This window comes from Oncorhynchus mykiss, chromosome 11, assembly GCF_013265735.2.
Source record: "Oncorhynchus mykiss isolate Arlee chromosome 11, USDA_OmykA_1.1, whole genome shotgun sequence".
NCBI classification, from domain to species: Eukaryota; Metazoa; Chordata; class Actinopteri; order Salmoniformes; family Salmonidae; genus Oncorhynchus; species Oncorhynchus mykiss.
Window position 1 is genome coordinate 16,308,725 of NC_048575.1, and position 17,989 is coordinate 16,326,713.

The following is a 17,989-nucleotide window of genomic DNA, read 5'->3' on the forward strand; positions in this document are numbered from 1 at the left end:
AAAAAGAGCCCTACTAACTTCTAATAGACCATCCCCCAAATCCCTTCCAACCCCCCCCCCCCCCCCCCCCCTCAAACCCGTCCAACCTCAATGACCCTACACTTCAATCTTTCTCTCCCAACATACTAACAACAATATAATAACACATGCTCTACTGTTTCATCAACAATACACTCCAGACACAAACCATTCACATGCTTGCCAACCAGATGTAATGACGAGTACAATGTCCTAGGTGTAATCGAGCAAACACCACCTCTTCCTTCCTAATCTGACTTTTTAATCTTGGTCCACCGACCTTTCTTTCATATAAATGACGTCCCTTGGGCTCAGAGTTCCAGCTCTTCTGCCACACATCTATCAAAATGGCTCTGATCTTACATTTGGCCTCATCACTACCCAGTGGAACATTAATATCAATTATATCTTGTTTCAAAGCTCTTTAACTATCTGGTCTACAACTTCATTCCCTTCCACACCCGAATGTGCTGGGACCCAGCAGAATCTCACTACTACACCCAGTCTCTCAATTCTCTATAATACCATGAATGCCTCCAATAGTAGGTCACTCCTATTATATTTACCAGATGATAAACTATTCACTGCTGACATGGAATTTGAGCCTACTCACTTCTTCATCTTTAAGGTTGGTGTATTGCCGCCACCTACTGTACAGGGTAGCGAAACAAAAATGACATACAAAATGTAACAAAAATAAATAAATAATCCCACTCCTTCAGTCACAATTCAAAACACATCCATACACAGGCTCAGGGGCCTGTGAGGACGAAGCATTAATCGACAGGATTCCTTGTAATGCCTCAGCCGCACTCACAATGATGACTATTTTCTCAGATTTTCTCTCTGTTTGCGCTGTGCAGTTGAAAACCAATGCAATAAATGCAACAAAGTCCACCTTAGCATGCAGGATGTCAGTATCCCTCTAGTGTCTCTACGCCTACTAACATTATTTCTTCAATTTCACTCCTTTCTTCCACTCTTCTCGCTTCCTCCGAATAGGAGACATTCTGGACAGGCCTTATTCTTGCCACCTCTGTCTCCTTCACCCGAACAGGAAACTTCAGGAATTTGGGTGCATGTTCACTACCACAATTGCAGCATTTAGATTTAGCTGGCATATGATACTCCTCCCGTCTACATACACTTTACACATGCATGGGTTTGGTCACGTAGGCTCTCACAGGGTATCTCAGTGGTGGAAAACGTACTCAAATGTCATACTTGAGAAAAAGTAAATATACCTTAATAGAAAATGACTAATGTAAAAGTCAAAGTCAAAGTAAATGAAATTGCTAAAATATAATTAAGTATCAAAAGTAAAATAGTATTAATAGTCTCAAATTCCTTATATTATGCAAACCAGACGGCATAATTTGTATTGCATGTTTTATTGACGGATAGCCAGGGGCACACACCAACACTCAGACATTCATTTACAAATGAACTATTTGTGTTTAGGTAGTCCACCAGATCAGAGTCAGTAGGGATAACAAGGGATGTTCTCTTGATAAGTGTATGAATTAGACCATTTTCCTGTCAAAATGTAACGAGTACTTTTGTGTTTCAGGGAAAATGGATGGAGTAAAAAGTACATTATTTTCTCTAGGAATGTAATGAAGTAAAAGTTGTCAAAAATATAAATAGTAAATTACAGATACCCCCAAAAAATTAAGTTATACTTTAAAGTAATTTTACTTAAGTACTTTACATCACTGGTATGTCATAAAACCCGAATACACGTGAGAAGGCAGAGACTCTTCTTCAGAAAACAACAGAATGGATGGAGTGGGCTTCCTCGCTCCATCCACCATGCGGGTCAGTCGGTGTGCACCAACCACTTGATCCAATTCTTCACGTATATCCTTTGCATTCACCTCATGCGGCACCTCAGAGATAACACTCTTCATAGGCGCCCTGCTTCGAAGATCCACACATCACACATTCCAATCTGATATTTTCTTGAGGCCACTTCTCGTTACTCTCACCAACACCACCTTACCCAATGCAGCCGCGATTTTCATAGAGACTACAAACGGATCTCCCAGGTAACTCCATCGATCCAAAACCCTTACTCCGACCATAAAAATAAAACTAGGCTTGGATTTACAAGATTCCACTACTATTTTACTTCTCTAATTTCTTTATGTATTCGTCACTGTATTCCAATTCTTCTCATCTCCACTCGACACGCCATCTGATTCAAACAGAACATCTGCTTCCGCCATCTTCCAACAACAAGTTCCCGACAATCAGCCTCCCCATCAAAGTTTCCCCTAGCATAGATCAATGCCACTTCTTCTTATTCTTTGTCACGCCCTGACCTTTGATATCCCTGTTTTTCTATATATTTTGGTTAGGTCAGGTTGTGACTAGGGGGGTACTCTAGTTTTTGTATATTCTATGTTTTGTATTTCTATGTTGGCCTGATATGGTTCCCAATCAGAGACAGCTGTTTATCATTGTCTCTGATTGGATATCATATTTAGGCAGCCCTTTTCCCCACTTCCTGGTGTGGGATCTTGTCTGTGTATAAGTTGCCTTAGTGCACATCAGTAGCTTCACGTTTTGTTTGGTTGTTTTGTTCATTGAGTTTCGATGTATTAAATTATGTGGAACTCTACTCACGCTGCGCCTTGGTCCGATCCTTACGACGAATGTGACATTCTTCTTTAAATTTGCATACACCACCACCTACTGTACTGGAGTGTGAGGTGGGTCACGGCCTCTCCATTCATCCCTATCAACTACACCCATTAACCTCACCACTATTCCACTACTTGGCCCTATCTGAGAGGACGGGACGCTATCGTTCAGCACACCTTGTAACTCTTCTGCAGTAAAATCCTGTACACCCAAGAACTTCTCTGCAGCTGCCACCACATCTATTTTCTGTGATTTACGTTCCATTTCTGCAGTAAGGTTGATAACCATTGGTTATGAATGCTAAGAAACCAACCTTACTGAAGAAGCACGTTATTCCTATCACTCTCTATTGGCCTCGGCCTACTCACAGGGAGCCTCTTAGGATCCCTCGCCCTGGACCCATCTTCCTCTACTACTCTCTTCACTGCCTCCGCAGTCACAGCAGACTGTCACAGTTGACATCTTCACGGGTCCACCTGAACCCGAATCCCCGAGACCCAACCCGGGACCTAAGTGGGTCCAAAATTCTAACTTTTCCCTCGGGTCCTGGTCAGGTCCTGTTTGATTGACATCAGGTCTCGGGTCTATGTAACTACAGCTGATAGACCTGAATGGACCCGACCTCGGCTCTGCATAGCCCATAGCATACTTATTTTACGCTGACAAGGTGAATATATTGACTTATTGAAGGCCAACAAAGAGGAGCTTTAAGTCAGTTATTTTCCCGAGGCACATGGTGCAGAGTGCCTGCTCCTTCTGGATGGAAGAAACGCAAAAAATCATCGAGTCCACTTTGAGTTACTTTCACAGACTCCACAGTCCCCAACCTCTTCTCCACCCAACGTGACACCACATATGGACCAGCCAGAAGGCAAGGATCCATTCATTCCAAACATCTCACTCCCACCGGGCCAGAATCATCTTTGTCATCATAGGGACGATTACCTGCCTTCGCAGGTAATTCATTCTCACTCTTGTCAAGTTCCATTTCTGACCTACCAGAGTAAGTTTTTTTCTTCCTCACCACCGCTTGCCTCTACACCAGGGCTCTTCAACCCTGTTCCTGGAGAGCTACCATCCTGTACGTTTTCACTCCAACCCTAATCGAGCCCACCTGATTCTAAGAATTGGCTGGTTGAGTAGCTGAATTAGGTTAGTTACATCTAGGGTTAAAGGGAAACCCTACAGGAGGGTGGCTCTCCAGGAACATGATTGGAGAGCCCTGCTCTACACTCATCTCCTTTTCTCGTAACACCACTTATTTTTTTTGTAACAATATAATGGGCTTGACTGTCACAAGGAATCAACCGGTGGTTTGGGTGTAGGTAGAGATTGAAGGTTGGCTAAAATGTAGATAAAACTATGTAAAACATTGGACAAACACCCAGGTGATGAAAGGAGTAACATACCTAGGATTGGAAACTCATAGGTAATTGTAAAATAAATCTATATTTTGTGAAAATTCCACATACAAAATCCCTATTACATTTCAATCCTTGCAAGTATCCAAATTAAAGACAATAAATTATGACAACGAGATCACATTTCTTGTCAAAATGTATTATTATTGAACATTACATTGATATAACTTTTTAGATTATAGCAGTGTTTGGAATTAAAGTTTTTTTCTCATCTGTGAGATGCATTCATATATTTAATGATAGGGCCAAATACATATTTATATAACCTTGTTTTTTAAATGCATTTCAATTGACAATATGACTTATCCTTATGTTGCCCTCTTTTCCTCCCTCCCCTCTCCTTATATTCTCTCCCTATTTTCTCCCTTCCTGCCCCTCTCCCCACCTTCTCTATCTCATTCTCCCTCTACCCTCCCTCTCTCTCTCTCCTCAATGTTCATGTCCCTCGTTGGTCTCATATCCCAGTGTGTCTCCCAGGTGTTGGTGAGCATAGAAGGCCCGGGCCATTTCATTGATGTGGTTGTAGGCTCCAATAGACCTGAAGTACTCTACGTAGTGCCAGAAGTCTGAGGTGGTGTAGGGCCAGTATGGGACTGCCGGGGGCTCATCATATGGAACTACAGACACAGACAAAAACAAATCACAACACTCACTGACTGACAACCCCAAGGAAGTCTACATAATATAATAATCATGTAGGGCCTATCAGCACATGTTACAGAAGGTCTCTGTGTGTGTGTGTGTGTGTGTGTGTGTGTGTGTGTGTGTGTGTGTGTGTGTGTGTGTCTATTTTACCTCCTTCAGGGGTGAAGGCTCTGGCATCTGTAAAGAGGAGAGGGATGGAGAGAAGTTTAGCATTCTGGAGCATTTCACGTATTCCACACACAAAGAAGGGATTGAGAGTTCGGAAAAATTAGCCCCTCCCTGAGGACTCTGGGATACCTGAAGAAACTTTCTTCCTTCCTCCTCAAATATTATTCCTCACTGGGTTTACACACACACACACACACACACCCACACACACACACACACACACACCTACACACAGTGCTCTTTGTCCACATGCAGTTCTCATAACAAACCTCTCCTTATGTATGCAGAAAGCGGTAATTCCTGAATCCACCATTAAGTCATAGTTATCTCCAGCTCTGAGTCAGTTAACTTCTAATGCTGTGTACTTATTCTAGCACTTTAATATGGATTAACTGCATACAACGACACACAATATGGATTAACTACATACAACGACACACAATATGGATTAACTACATACAACGACACACAATATGGATTATGCACATACAACGACACACAATATGGATTAACTACATACAACGACACACAATATGGATTTATATTTTACATAAAATGCTTAACATCAGTCCCGGCCTAAACCCCCTAAGAGCAAGCAGAAGGTAAAATAACTGAGGTTATCCCAGAGGTTGCTGATGGAGAAATGCTGATGGAGACTTCTATTTGCAGCCTCATTTTAATGGAGGCAGAGAGACTCACCAGTGAGCTTACAGGTGATGAGACAGAGGAAGAGAATACTAAGCTGAACCAGCAACTTCATCCTGACTTCTGAAAACACAAACACATTATTATAATTGTTTTAAACTTTATTTTAACACGGAGTCAACACTGAGACTGAGGGTCTCATTTCCAGGTGAGCCCTGTGGACACAATACACATTGAGATACAATATACACATTTAAAACTACACATGCATAAATACGCAAAATAAAAAAATACAATCCTAACAAACAGTTACATTTCTCAGCTACTAGGTCCTCAATCAACACTCTAAACCGCCCGAGTAGACATTGTAAAAACACATATTATACACATAGCCTAGAGTTCATTGAAGAAAACCCCCCTAAACTACTAACTCTAAACTGTACATATTAATCAGAATCAAAACAACAACACTGGGTTGTAGTGAGAAGAGTCTTGTTCTTTTTACCTGTGTGTGTCGTTCCAGAGGTGCTGTCTGTCTCGGGGTCTAGAAGAGTCTAAAGCTCACGGCAGGAATGAAGCAGCAGGATCCTGTTATAAGATCACACGTCCCACCCAATACACACATACACACAGCCCTCCCCACATACCCTTGTCACAACCACACGTCTTCAGTTTGAGGCCAGAGAACTAACTCATGCTGTCGGCATTATATTCATCCCATGAAGCAACCATCACCATTGTTACATAGCTTGACAATAAATCAATCAAACCACATTATAAACTAACAGGTCTACCACTACAGTCTGCAAAGTCTATAAATATAAAATCATGTGATAGATAGATAGATAGATAGTAGAACTTAGATGGTACAGCTGTAGGATCTTAATTTGAGCCAGTTTGCTACAGCTGGAAAATAATCCTGCAGCAACAGTATATTAAAATGACTATGTGGATTATTATTAATGCACCATTTTGTAAGGGTTAATACATTTTCCATTAGGGCAAATCAAGTCTGAAATTTCAAAGTGAAAATGAAAATTCTAAGCAAAAAAATTGTTATCAAATTAAGATCCTACATCTGTAGGTAGCAGAGGTGAGACCAAGTCATTGTTTTACAAGTTACAAGTAAGTCTCAAGTCTTAGCACTCAAGTCTGAGTCAAGTCTCAAGTGAAGACCGACAAGTCACAAGTCAAGTCTCAAGTCCTAAACTTTGAGTTTTGAGTCCTAAACAAGGTGCTCTTCACCAAATTGAATAACATTTCATATTTTTAACCAGAGTAATAGTTAGTATTTTAAATTCACGCAAATCATGACTGCTTTTAAAAATATATATATTTATTACTTTCCAAATAAACTTTCTATTTCCATGGAAATACATGGGTAGCCATGATAAAGACACATCAGAGACAACAAAAACAAAATATTGCTCTCTGTCTCTCTCCAGATATACTCTAGACACCTAAAACAATCCTGCCATAAAGTTACAATCATTTATTAAAAGGTACATCAAAACAACTGCTACTGAACTGAAATTGTAGGCCTACAATTTAAACACTGGCCTGAATGTCTGAGAAAAAAATACAGATCCCAAAGATGGGAGATAAAACCGGAACATGGAGACTAGTGTGTGATACATAAACACTTTCCTGTTCTGTCTTATCTCAGGGCCCTGTGATGCAAAATACCAAATTCAATAAAAGTCTGTCAAGAAATAGAGTGGCGGCAGTCCACCCCAGTTTTTTGTTGACTACAGCGTAGTCTTTATATCCGAAAACAATAACATCTTTCCAAGGGCTTCGTCTGAATTCACCCGCCGACCTTCCTCTGCACTGCCACGCGCAACTTTTTCTTCGCTGGCACAATTTTGATTGGCTGCTGTCCGATTCAAACTGTAATCCGTTAAATGAAGAGTTGATGCTCTGCACAGTTTTGATAATGTCATCTTTTTAATATTTGGGCATAGGGAGGGTATCAAGTCAGTGTAACAGTATAGCTTCTGTCCCTCTCCTCGCCCCTACCTGGGCTCGAACCAGGGACCCTCTGCACACATCGACAACAGCCACCCTCGAAGCATTGTTACCCATTGCTCAACAAAAGCAGCGAACCTTGCAGAGCAAGGGGAACAACTACTTCAAGGTCTCAGAGCGAGTGACGTCACCGATTGAAACGCTATTAGCGCGCACCACCGCTAACTAGCTTGCCATTTCACATCCATTACATCAGTTTGGGTCAAAAGGCTCAAGGTTAAGTTAAGTCACAAGTCATTGGTCTTAAAGTCAAAGTCGAGTTGCACGTAACTTTTTTGATTTTGTCAAATCGAGTCTAAAATCCTCATAGTTGTGACTCAAGTCTGACTCGAGTCCATGTCATGTGACTCGAGTCCACACCTCTGGTACAGTTGAAGTCGGAAGTTTACATACAATTAGGTTGGAGTCATTTAAACACATTTTTCAACCAACCACTCCACAAATATCTTGTTAACAAACTATAGTTTTAGCAAGTTGGTTAGGACATCTACTTTGTGCATGACATAAGTAATTTTTCCAACAATTGTTTACAGACAGATTATTTCACTTATAATTCACTGTATCACAATTCCAGTGGGTCAGAAGTTTACATACACTAAGTTGACTGTGCCTTTAAACAGCTTTGAAAATTCCAGAAAATGATGACATGGCTTTAGAAGCTTCTGATAGGCTAATTGACATCATTTGAGTCAGTTGGAGGTGTACCTGTGGATGTATTTCAAGGCCTACCTTCAAACTCAGTGCCTCTTTGCTTGACATCATGGGAAAATCTAAAGAAATCAGCCAGGACCTCAGAAAATACATTTTAGACCTCCACAAGTCTGGTTCATCCTTGGGAGCAATTTCCAAATGCCTGAAGGTACCACATTCATCTGTACAAACAGTAGTACGCAGGTATAAACACCATGGGACCACAAAGCCGTCATACCGCTCAGGAAGGAGACGCGTTCTGTCTCCTAGAGATAAACATACTTTGGTGCGAAAAGTGTAAATGAACCCCAGAACAACAGCAAACAACCTTGTGAAGATGCTGGAGGAAACAGGTACAAAAGTATCTATATCCTGTCACTCCCTGACCTTGGAGAGCCTTTTTATTTCTCTATTTACTTAGTTTAGGGTGTGATTTGGGTGGGCATTCTATGTTTTCTATTTCTTTGTTTTTGGCCCAGTGTGGTTCCCAATCAGAGGCAGCTATCATTGTCTCTGATTGAGAATCATACTTAGGCAGCCTTTTTTTCCCCACCTATGTTTGTGGGTAATTATTTATTTTCTGTGTGTGTTTGTGTGTGCCACGGTTGCATCACGTTCGGTTTCTGTTTACCTGTTTTTTTTGTAAAAGTTTCACTTTATTAAAAGATGTGGAATTACATGCTCATCTATGACAGGGAGTTTGAAGACAGTGAACGTAACATATCCACAGTAAAACGAGTCATATATCGACACAACCTGAAAGGCCTCTCAGCAAGGAAGAAGCCACTGCTCCAAAACCGCCATAAAAAAAAAGCCAGACTACGGTTTGCAACTGCACATGGAGACAAAGATCATATGTTTTGGAGAAATGTCCTCTGGGCTGATGACACAAAAATAGAACTGTTTGGCCATAATGAGCATTGTTATGTTTGGAGGAAAAAGGAAGAGGCTTGCAAGCCGAAGAACACCATCCCAACAGTGAAGCACGGGGGTGGCAGCATCATGTTGTGGGGGTGCTTTGCTGCAGGAGGGACTGGTGCACTTCACAAAATAGATGGCTTCATGAGGGAGGAAAACGATGTGGATATATTGAAGCAACATCTCAAGACATCCGTCAGGAAGTTAAAACTTGGTCGCAAATGGGTCTTCCAATTGACCCCAAGCATACTTCCAAAGTTGTGGCAAAATGGCTTAATAAGGACAACAAAGTCGAGGTATTGGAGTGGCCATCACAAAGCACTGACCACAATCCTATAGAAAATTTGTGGGCAGAACTGAAAAAGCGAGTGCGAGCAAGGAGGCCTACAAAGGCCACAGACTGTACACACTCACTCACACCTACTGTACATACACCTACTGTACACACTCACACATACTGTACACACTCACACACCTACTGTACACACTCACACAGACTGTACTCACTCACTCACACCTACTGTACACACTCACACAAATAAATACTGACTAGAACTGCGAGTTGAAGACTGATGGTGTTGTCTCCCCTCAGAGAGTAGTCAGCCTGGATGCACTTCCCTCTCTCAAAGGATGCTCTCTATCTTGTACCAAGTGCCCAAGTACTGGTAAGGGTAGGAGAGCGGTGTTGTTAAGAATGTACGCTTTAAAGCTGTGTGTGTGTGTGTGTGTGTGTGTGTGTACCTGCTGCAGGTTGAAATTGGGCTGGACGCTGGGGTTGGGGCATGGACCCCAGTGGTAGTATGTCTGGGCGGAGACCAGAGGGACAAGAGACAGGAAACCTTTTTCTTATGAGAGGAGAGATGGGAGAAGGGGACGAGAGGTAAAGACATAAGGTATAATAAAGCTGTATGCCTATGAAGTGTCCCAGGACACATCATCTGACCTGTAGAACTCTGCAGGCAGTCTACATACCACCTGTACTGCTACACCTGTTCCTCCAGTTCAAGTTTTTCTAGTTTTTATTGTCACATGCACAAATATAAGTTTGTGTGTTGGAGTGTCAGTGTGAGTGTGTATAGAGTGTGCATAGAGTGAGTTTGAGTCAATGAAACAATTAAATGGGTCATTGCATATAGTTTGTGTAGCCATTTTGTTAGCTATTTAGCAGTCTTATGGCTTGGGGATATAAGCTGTTCAGTAGCCTGTTAGTGTCAGACTTGTTGCTTCGGTACCACTTGCCATGCGGAAGCAGACAGAAAAGTCTATGGCTTGGGTGGCTGGAGTCTAACAATTTTAGGGTCCTTCCTTTCACACCGCCTGATATAGAGGTCCTGGATGGCAGGGAGCTCGGCCCAGTGATGTACTGGGTTGCCCGCGCCACCCTCCGTAGTGCCATGCGATCGAGGGTGGTGCATTTACCATACCAAGCAGTAATGTAGCCAGTCAAGATGCTCTTAATGGTGCAGCTGTAGATTTGAGGGCCCATCCAAATCTTTTCAACCTGATGAAGAAGTGATGTTGCGGCTTCTTCACAACTGTTTACGGTTTGTGGACACAGAGAGAACTTGAAACTCTCGACCTGCTCCACTGCAGCCCCGTCGATGGGGATGGAGGCGTGCTCACCCCCCCATTTTCTGTACTCCACGATCAGCTCCTTGGTCTTACTGACATTGAGGGAGAGGTATGAACCCAGTATGAACCACACTGCCAGGTCACTGGACTCCTCCCTGTAGGTTGTCTCATCGTCGCTGGTGATCAGGCCTACCACCGTCGTGTCATCAGCAAACTTGATGGTGTTGGAGTCGTGCTTGACCACGCAGTCATGGGTGAACAGGGAGTACAGGAGGGGACTAAGCACACACACCTGTGGGACCCCCGTGTTGAGGGTCAGCGTGGTGGAGGTGATGTTGCCTACCCTCACCACCTGGGGTCGACCCGTCAGGAAGGCCAGGATCCAGTTGCAGAGGGAGGTGTTCAGTCCCAGGCTTCTAAGCTTGGTGACGAGCTTGGAGGGGACTATGGTGTTGAACGCTGAACTGTAGTCAATGAACAGCCTTCTCACATAGGTATTGCTTTATCTAGGTAGTCCTCTTTTCTTATCTCTTATCCCTTCCCTGTGAACTTGTTTCTATAATGGTGAAAATGTGTGTATGTGTGCGTGCATTGTGCCTGCATGTGTCCCTATTTTACCTCCTTCAGGGGTGAAGGCTCTGGCATTTGGAAGAGGGAGAGAGGTAGAGAGACGGAGAGAGAGAAGTTTAGCATTCTGGAGCATTTCCTGTGTGTCTCCATGGTAACTGTGTCCAACTCTCAGGATGCAAAACATACACGCCTCAACAGCCCTATTACCTTCCTCCTACATTGAAAAACAACATCTCAAACCTGCCAGTGTGATTTCAATAGAAAGCTTTGCTCCTAAAGGTCACGAAACACGCAGTCAAAAACATCATATTACACTGTAGATTTACACTGTAGATTTACACTGTAAGCTTGGCTTTTTTGCTTACTACACGATTCCATGTGTGTTTTTTCAAGGTTTTGATATCTTCACTATTATTCTACAATGTAGAAAATAGTACAAATAATGAAAAACCCTTGAATGAGTAGGTGTGTCCAAACTTTTGACTGGTACTGTAGATGAGTACCTTAGTCAGAAAATCCCAGGAGTGGTCAGTGCACGTCACTAAATGGAAAGAAGGAGAAAATCCTGTCGATATTGTTGTTTGAGGAAACTCTACCTGAATATGTGAGGCTTGGATATGTGAGGTATGCATTGCGAAAATTTGTGTCCAAACTATTACAGTGTGGAAATTGTAAAGGATATGGTCACATTTCAAATGTTTAAAGACTGGAGGAGTATAATATTGAAGAATCTGTGAATGGAAAATGTTGCGACTGTGGTGGGGATCATACTCCAGACTTCCTTGAGTGCCCTGTAAGGGTGAAGGAGGCCGAGGTGTCAAGGATCAGGGCTGCCAGCAGATCTCCTATGTGGAGGTGGTGAAGAGGGTCGAAGGGGCGAGAGGCAACAGTGTTGAAGATATGGTGGTAGATGCATTGCAACCAGTTGATAGTGTTTTAAGTAAATCAGGTCATCTGGATACACTCGTTGTGAAGAAGGTGGATTTTGTGGCATGTATAGCCACAGTGATTAATTGTACAGCACAAGTGTCTAAGAAGTCAAAGAAGCTGGATGTCATTATATCTGCAACCGAGAAGTGTTTGGGGTTCCAAGATTTCAAGGCAGAAGCACTACAAGGACTATTGTTGCTAGGAAGTGTCCCACCCTCACAGGAGGATTCTGAGGCTGTGTTGGGATCTGATTAGAATGAGTTTTTTACAGAAAAGCATCTTGATTTTGTTTGGTTAATTCATTTTTTGGGGTAGTTAGTATGATATTTAATTTTTACCCAAATGTTTTTTCCTTTTTGGGGATCCTTATTATCCACCCGCAGTAGGTGGCTGAATGCACATTTAATTGTTGGTACGCCATTATACCATAGAAGAAGACCAAGCCCACAAATTGGGGAGAACAAACAGTATTTTCTATTTACACCCATTATAAAAGTGCCAACTTTGTTGTTGATTTTTTTATACAGAAATAACAAAACATGCTGAAAAGCTGCCGTGTTGTTCAATGTACGTGTAACCAGGTCAAAATCCCGACCTACGGTTCGCAATGGTCCCGCATAGGGAAATAGAGCCTGTAAGAAGAGCCCTGTGACATCAGGCTATTCCTTGTGGAAGATTGGGAAATTGTGGGGACCTGGTGTCCATGTAAGCTACATGGAAAACATTTCATCACGGGCAGGGTTGGCTAGATTACTTTCCAAATGTAATCTGTTACAGTTAATAGTTACCGGTCCAGAATTTTAATCAGTAATGTAAATTTGCATTACCCAAACTCAGTATCGTAATCTGATTACATTCCATTACTTTTAGATTCCTTTCCCCTTAAGAGGCATTAGAAGAAGACAAAAATGTATGTTACAAATTGAACGACATCTATTGCAGGATAAATCAATGTTAAAGTTTACATAGCTGGCCATATATGGATGTTACATTTTACTTAATGGGTTGGTTATGTAGGCTTCTTCTAACCCATCGCTTTCTACTACATATGGTTAAATGATATCTTTACATTAAAAACCAAAGTCTATCAGAATTCCAGTCATTCCAATAAATGTTATATGTTATATAAATGTTCTTGATGTTCAAGAATAGGACTTGGAGATATGGAAGTATAGATTAGCATGACCCCAAAACTAAGCACTTATTAGCCAGCCCTATTCTGTTTTTGATTTTGTTGTCATGGAGGACTGATTGAGCTCTTTGAATCGAGTTGAAAAATAAATGCTGCGCTCATGGAATGGCATGCTTTGAGCACTACTGAAAAGTGCTATTTACATGTGAAAAATTAATGCCATATGCTGCATTTACTCTATCATTTACCTTTTTGTTGGTGACACAATGATATCTTGATAATATGTTTAAAGGCCAGATCAACAGATGAAACAATAACAAAACACCTGCCCCGCCTCTGTTTTAATAAAAAACTGAGGGTTGGGCCTGGAGAAATGTAACCACTCTCAGATTAATAGACAGAGCTATGGATGCAAGGACTGACCATCCATGATATCAAAATTATTGTTTCAACCATGTTATGGGGCTATATGGTGTTTATTTACATTTACACTGTTTACAAACATTTTTAAAAAACGAGCAATAAAAGCCCCACTTTTATTCAAAAGGCTTGGATCCACACTGTTGCAAGAGCGCATTTTTCACTGGTTGTACACATAAACAATGGTTGATAGGCAGTTTAAATAATGTCTTGAATTCAACCATTATTGGGTTCAAATACACATGTATATTTGTGAACAGGCATCCACAACAACCACAATCGGTGTTTCACATGAATTCGCTATGTAGATATCAATAATAAGTGATATCCGTATCGCCGTAGACTACGCCACTGCTGTCATTCTTACCTCCAAGTGTTTAAGCAAATTAGATAATCTTTGGATGCCGACAGCAGTCGCACCATTGGAAGACATAGTTTGGACTGTAGCCAACAAAAGTATATTCCTGCTCTTTTTCCGCGATATATCAAACACATTTGTGTGTCATCATAGTGGTCTCTGACTTGTGGTCAGACTTGCTCAGGTGAAACCAATTTAAATTTGCAATTTCAATGCTGATTTGAATGTCATTGAGAAAACAGAGAAGTGTCAAAGATTTTTTTCGCAAACATCCTTTCTGATTTTAAAGGTTGTTTTTCAATGTATTTGTAATCTGATTACACAATTTTGCTGGTAATGTAACTGATTACAGTTACCGGTTTTTTTGTAATCGCTTACATGTAACGGATTACATGTAATTGTTTTACTCCCCAACCCTGATCACGGGTTAGTATTGTCCGTTTGTCACTCCACTCACTACTTGTAGTTGAGTTGAGGGGGGCGGGGGAGCGGTGAGAGTTATATTATTTAAGATACTCTAGTAGCGCTTTCGAGAGATGGACAGGGACTCCGCTGTCCTGACTTTAGGGGGAAGCTGGTTCTACCATTGGGGTGCCAGGACAGAGAAGAGCTTTGACTGGGCTGAGCGGGAACTGCCCTCCGGCAGGGGTGGGAGGGCCAAGAGACCAGAGGTGGCGGAACGGAGTGCTCGGGTTGGTATATAGGGTTTGAGAAAATCTAATTATATTGGTCACATACACATTTAGCAGATGTTATTGTTGGTATGGCGAAATGCTCTCAGACGCCATGAGCGGAGTGCATGCAGAGCGAGCTGCGCGTAGGGAATGAATAGGGAATGCTTCTAGTTCCAACAATGTCTAAGTAATCTAACAATTTCACAACAACTACCCAATACACACACATCTAAGTAAAAGGATGGGATATGAATATATACATATATGGATGAGCATACCCAGAAGGTAAAGGAGGTGCAGTTGCCTTGTTGCTCTGTATACAAGCACCAGGGTCTCGAAGAAAATGTGAGCTTTCGACTGGAAGCCAGTGGAGTGTGCGGATGAGCGGGGTTACGTGGGAGAATTTGGGATGGTTGAGCACCAGACGGCCTGCGGCATTCTGGATAAATTGCAAGGGTATGATGGCACAAGCGGGCTTCCAGCCATTCATTGTCATGAAAAATAATTTATATAAACATGTTCAGCATCTCCGGGCTTCCACGCATACATGCTGCTGACGCGTGCCTTTGGAACATAGGTAAATCCATTTAATATAGCTTACACCATCCCAATAAAAGTATTTAGTTGTGATAGGCCTATAAGCCTGGGAATGTCGTAGAAATCAAAACATAAGTACTGCATCATGCGACTCAATATTGATGATATGGAGAGAAAAAATAGCTAAAAGGTAATGCGCTCTGATACTCTCTTTGGGCTTGAGGCGGAGAGAAACAGAATTGCATTGCTGCTCTTGTGGCAAGCAATTTAGGGGAGATCCAATCAATGGAAGATGGAATTCAAATTAAAAGTGAAATGAGAAAGAAGGGCTCCAATGACCAAACGCCAATAGGTAGGCTACAATTTAGGCTATAATCTGAATGGAGTTGTTTTATGTGTAGGCAAACTGTAGGACGGTGAGAAATAACGTTATGGCTAGCTTCCATTAGACTACTTAGGTAGCTTCTCTCGGTTTGATGCTGTCAAGTCAGGTGCTATGTAATCAGATGGGATGATAAATAACTACCAAGAAGTTAGTCTAGCACGAGATAACCATGGTTGCGGTCTCTCCCTCTGTGCCTGCTCCTGTGCACTGAGCCTCCCGTGTCTTACACACACACCGCACGGCCTCTGCTCCCTTGTAGCCAACAGCTGCTCGCACTGTGCCTCTCTCTCTCCCTTTCTCGGAACGGACCGGTTGTCCTTTAGGTCCTTTCGGAATTGGTTTTAACACTACATTTATGCATATTGGGTCTGGGGATATACTGTGTCAACTAGGGAACGGCAGATCTTAACTCCAATCACAATGTTGTCCTTATCACAGGTCCGATGGTAGAGCATTGCGCTTGCAACGCCAAGGTTGTGGATTTGAAGCCCACGTGGGACCAGTACGAAAATGTATGCACTACTGTATGTCGCTCTGGATACGAGTGTTTGCTAAATGACAAACATGTACATGTATTCAATCATGAAGTGTTTTGAGATTGATGAGAGTTACAATAGCTGAGTGCAAGGACCGTTTGGTAGGCTACCCATCAGTGTCGTTAATTTGCACAGTTTTGGATGAGATTACTGTGACCAAAGGTTTGTGACTGCAGGTGTGGCTGTGATACAGTCAATGCAACAGCCATAGTCGTAGAGCATGAAACTGCAGGAGCAAGTCACTGCTTTGATGTTTGTAGTGAATGATGGTGTTGGGTCATGCCAAGGAGTTGTCAACCGTGATGGAGAGGTCTTGGAGCAGGCAGACCTTCCCTGGGAGGAAGAGCAGCGCTGTTTTTTTGAGGTTGAGTTTAAGGTGGTGGACCAACATCCAAAGAGAGCCTCTGTGACACAGAGAAGAGTGGTCCCAGTTGAGTGAGCCGCCTTGAAGCCTGACTGGTTAGAGTCAAGAAGATTGTTCTGAGAGAGATAACTAGAGTGTTGGTCAGAAACACTAGAAACACACTCAAGGGTTTTGGCTGAAAAAAAGAAGGGACACCGTTCTGTCGTTTTTTTTACTTCATAGGGGTTGAGTGTTGGTTTCTTGAGGAGGGGAGCGACTCTGGCTATCTTGAAGTCAGAGGGGATGCATCCAGTGGTCAGGGATGGTCTGGAGAAGGGATGAGGGGATGGGGTCAAGTGGGCAGGATGTCGGGCGGCCGAACATCACGAGTCGCAGGATTTCATCTGGAGAAAAAGGTCAAGACATAGGGTAGTTGTCTGTGAGTAAGACTAGTGGACTCAATTGGCCTTTCTTAAATGTTGTTTTGTAATTGACTAAAACAAGCAGACAACAAGAAAATTGAATTTGAAAAAGGTCAGGTTTTTGCTGTGAGCAAATAGGGTAACCAAGGTAACCACGGGTTGTTTTCCACACAGGCGGGCACGGCCGCAACGTTCTATTCAATACTGACTGGGACTATAGGGAAACCCTTTTTGGTTTCAGGTAGAACCCTTTTGGGTTCCATGTAGGATCCTTTCCATAGCGGGTTCTACATGGAACCCAAAAGGGTTCTCCCTGGAACCAAAACGGGTTCTCCTATGGGGACAGCCAAAGAACCCTTTTGTAACAATTTTTTCAGAGTGTAGTTACCGTTCTAAGCTGTGTGTGTGTGTGCTTGTTTGTTCTCAGGCCACAGTGTCACAGGACGTCTGGTCTGACACTGTGAGGCATCTGAGGTTGACACCGATGGCCTCCAGGTCACTATGGAGACGGCTGATGACATCCCTTGGCAACGATCGTGTCCGGGAAACGATCCAGGCAACGTCGACGGAACAAACCAAATAAATCAATTCACATTCCAATACTATTGAGAATCAATGTATTCAACTACAGCAGTCAATTCCAAAATCATATTCCGTTAGAAATTGATAAGGAAGTCTGTGCAGGAGTAGACCAAAGAGAAACTTCTGTAGTCTGTAGACAGAACCAAGTATGGATCACCTGGTGAACCTAGACACACACAGAGACAGGTGAGGTAGGGGCTAGGGTTGGGGGCTAAGGGGCAGGGGCTTCAGGGTTGGTTTGGGGCTAGGAGCTAGGTGTAGTTGGGACTGGGACCGGTACCACATCTCACCTTCGAAGAAGATCTGGTTATGAGTGTTCATGTTTATGGTTTGACTGATTTCATACAGT

General features: G+C 42.5%; 1 protein-coding gene across 1 annotated transcript; it reads right to left on the reverse strand.

Annotated features, from left to right (window-relative positions):
* Positions 1-4,203: 4,203 nt before the first annotated feature.
* On the reverse strand, positions 4,204-6,181 carry otos (otospiralin). The gene is made up of 4 exons (XM_021622361.2): positions 6,049-6,181; positions 5,598-5,666; positions 4,881-4,907; positions 4,204-4,702 (listed from the first exon to the last, which is right to left on the reverse strand). The coding sequence occupies exons 2-4, from the start codon at positions 5,656-5,658 to the stop codon at positions 4,515-4,517; spliced, it is 276 nt and encodes a 91-aa protein (XP_021478036.1). The 5' UTR covers positions 5,659-5,666; positions 6,049-6,181; the 3' UTR covers positions 4,204-4,514.
* Between the last annotated feature and the right edge of the window lie 11,808 nt (positions 6,182-17,989).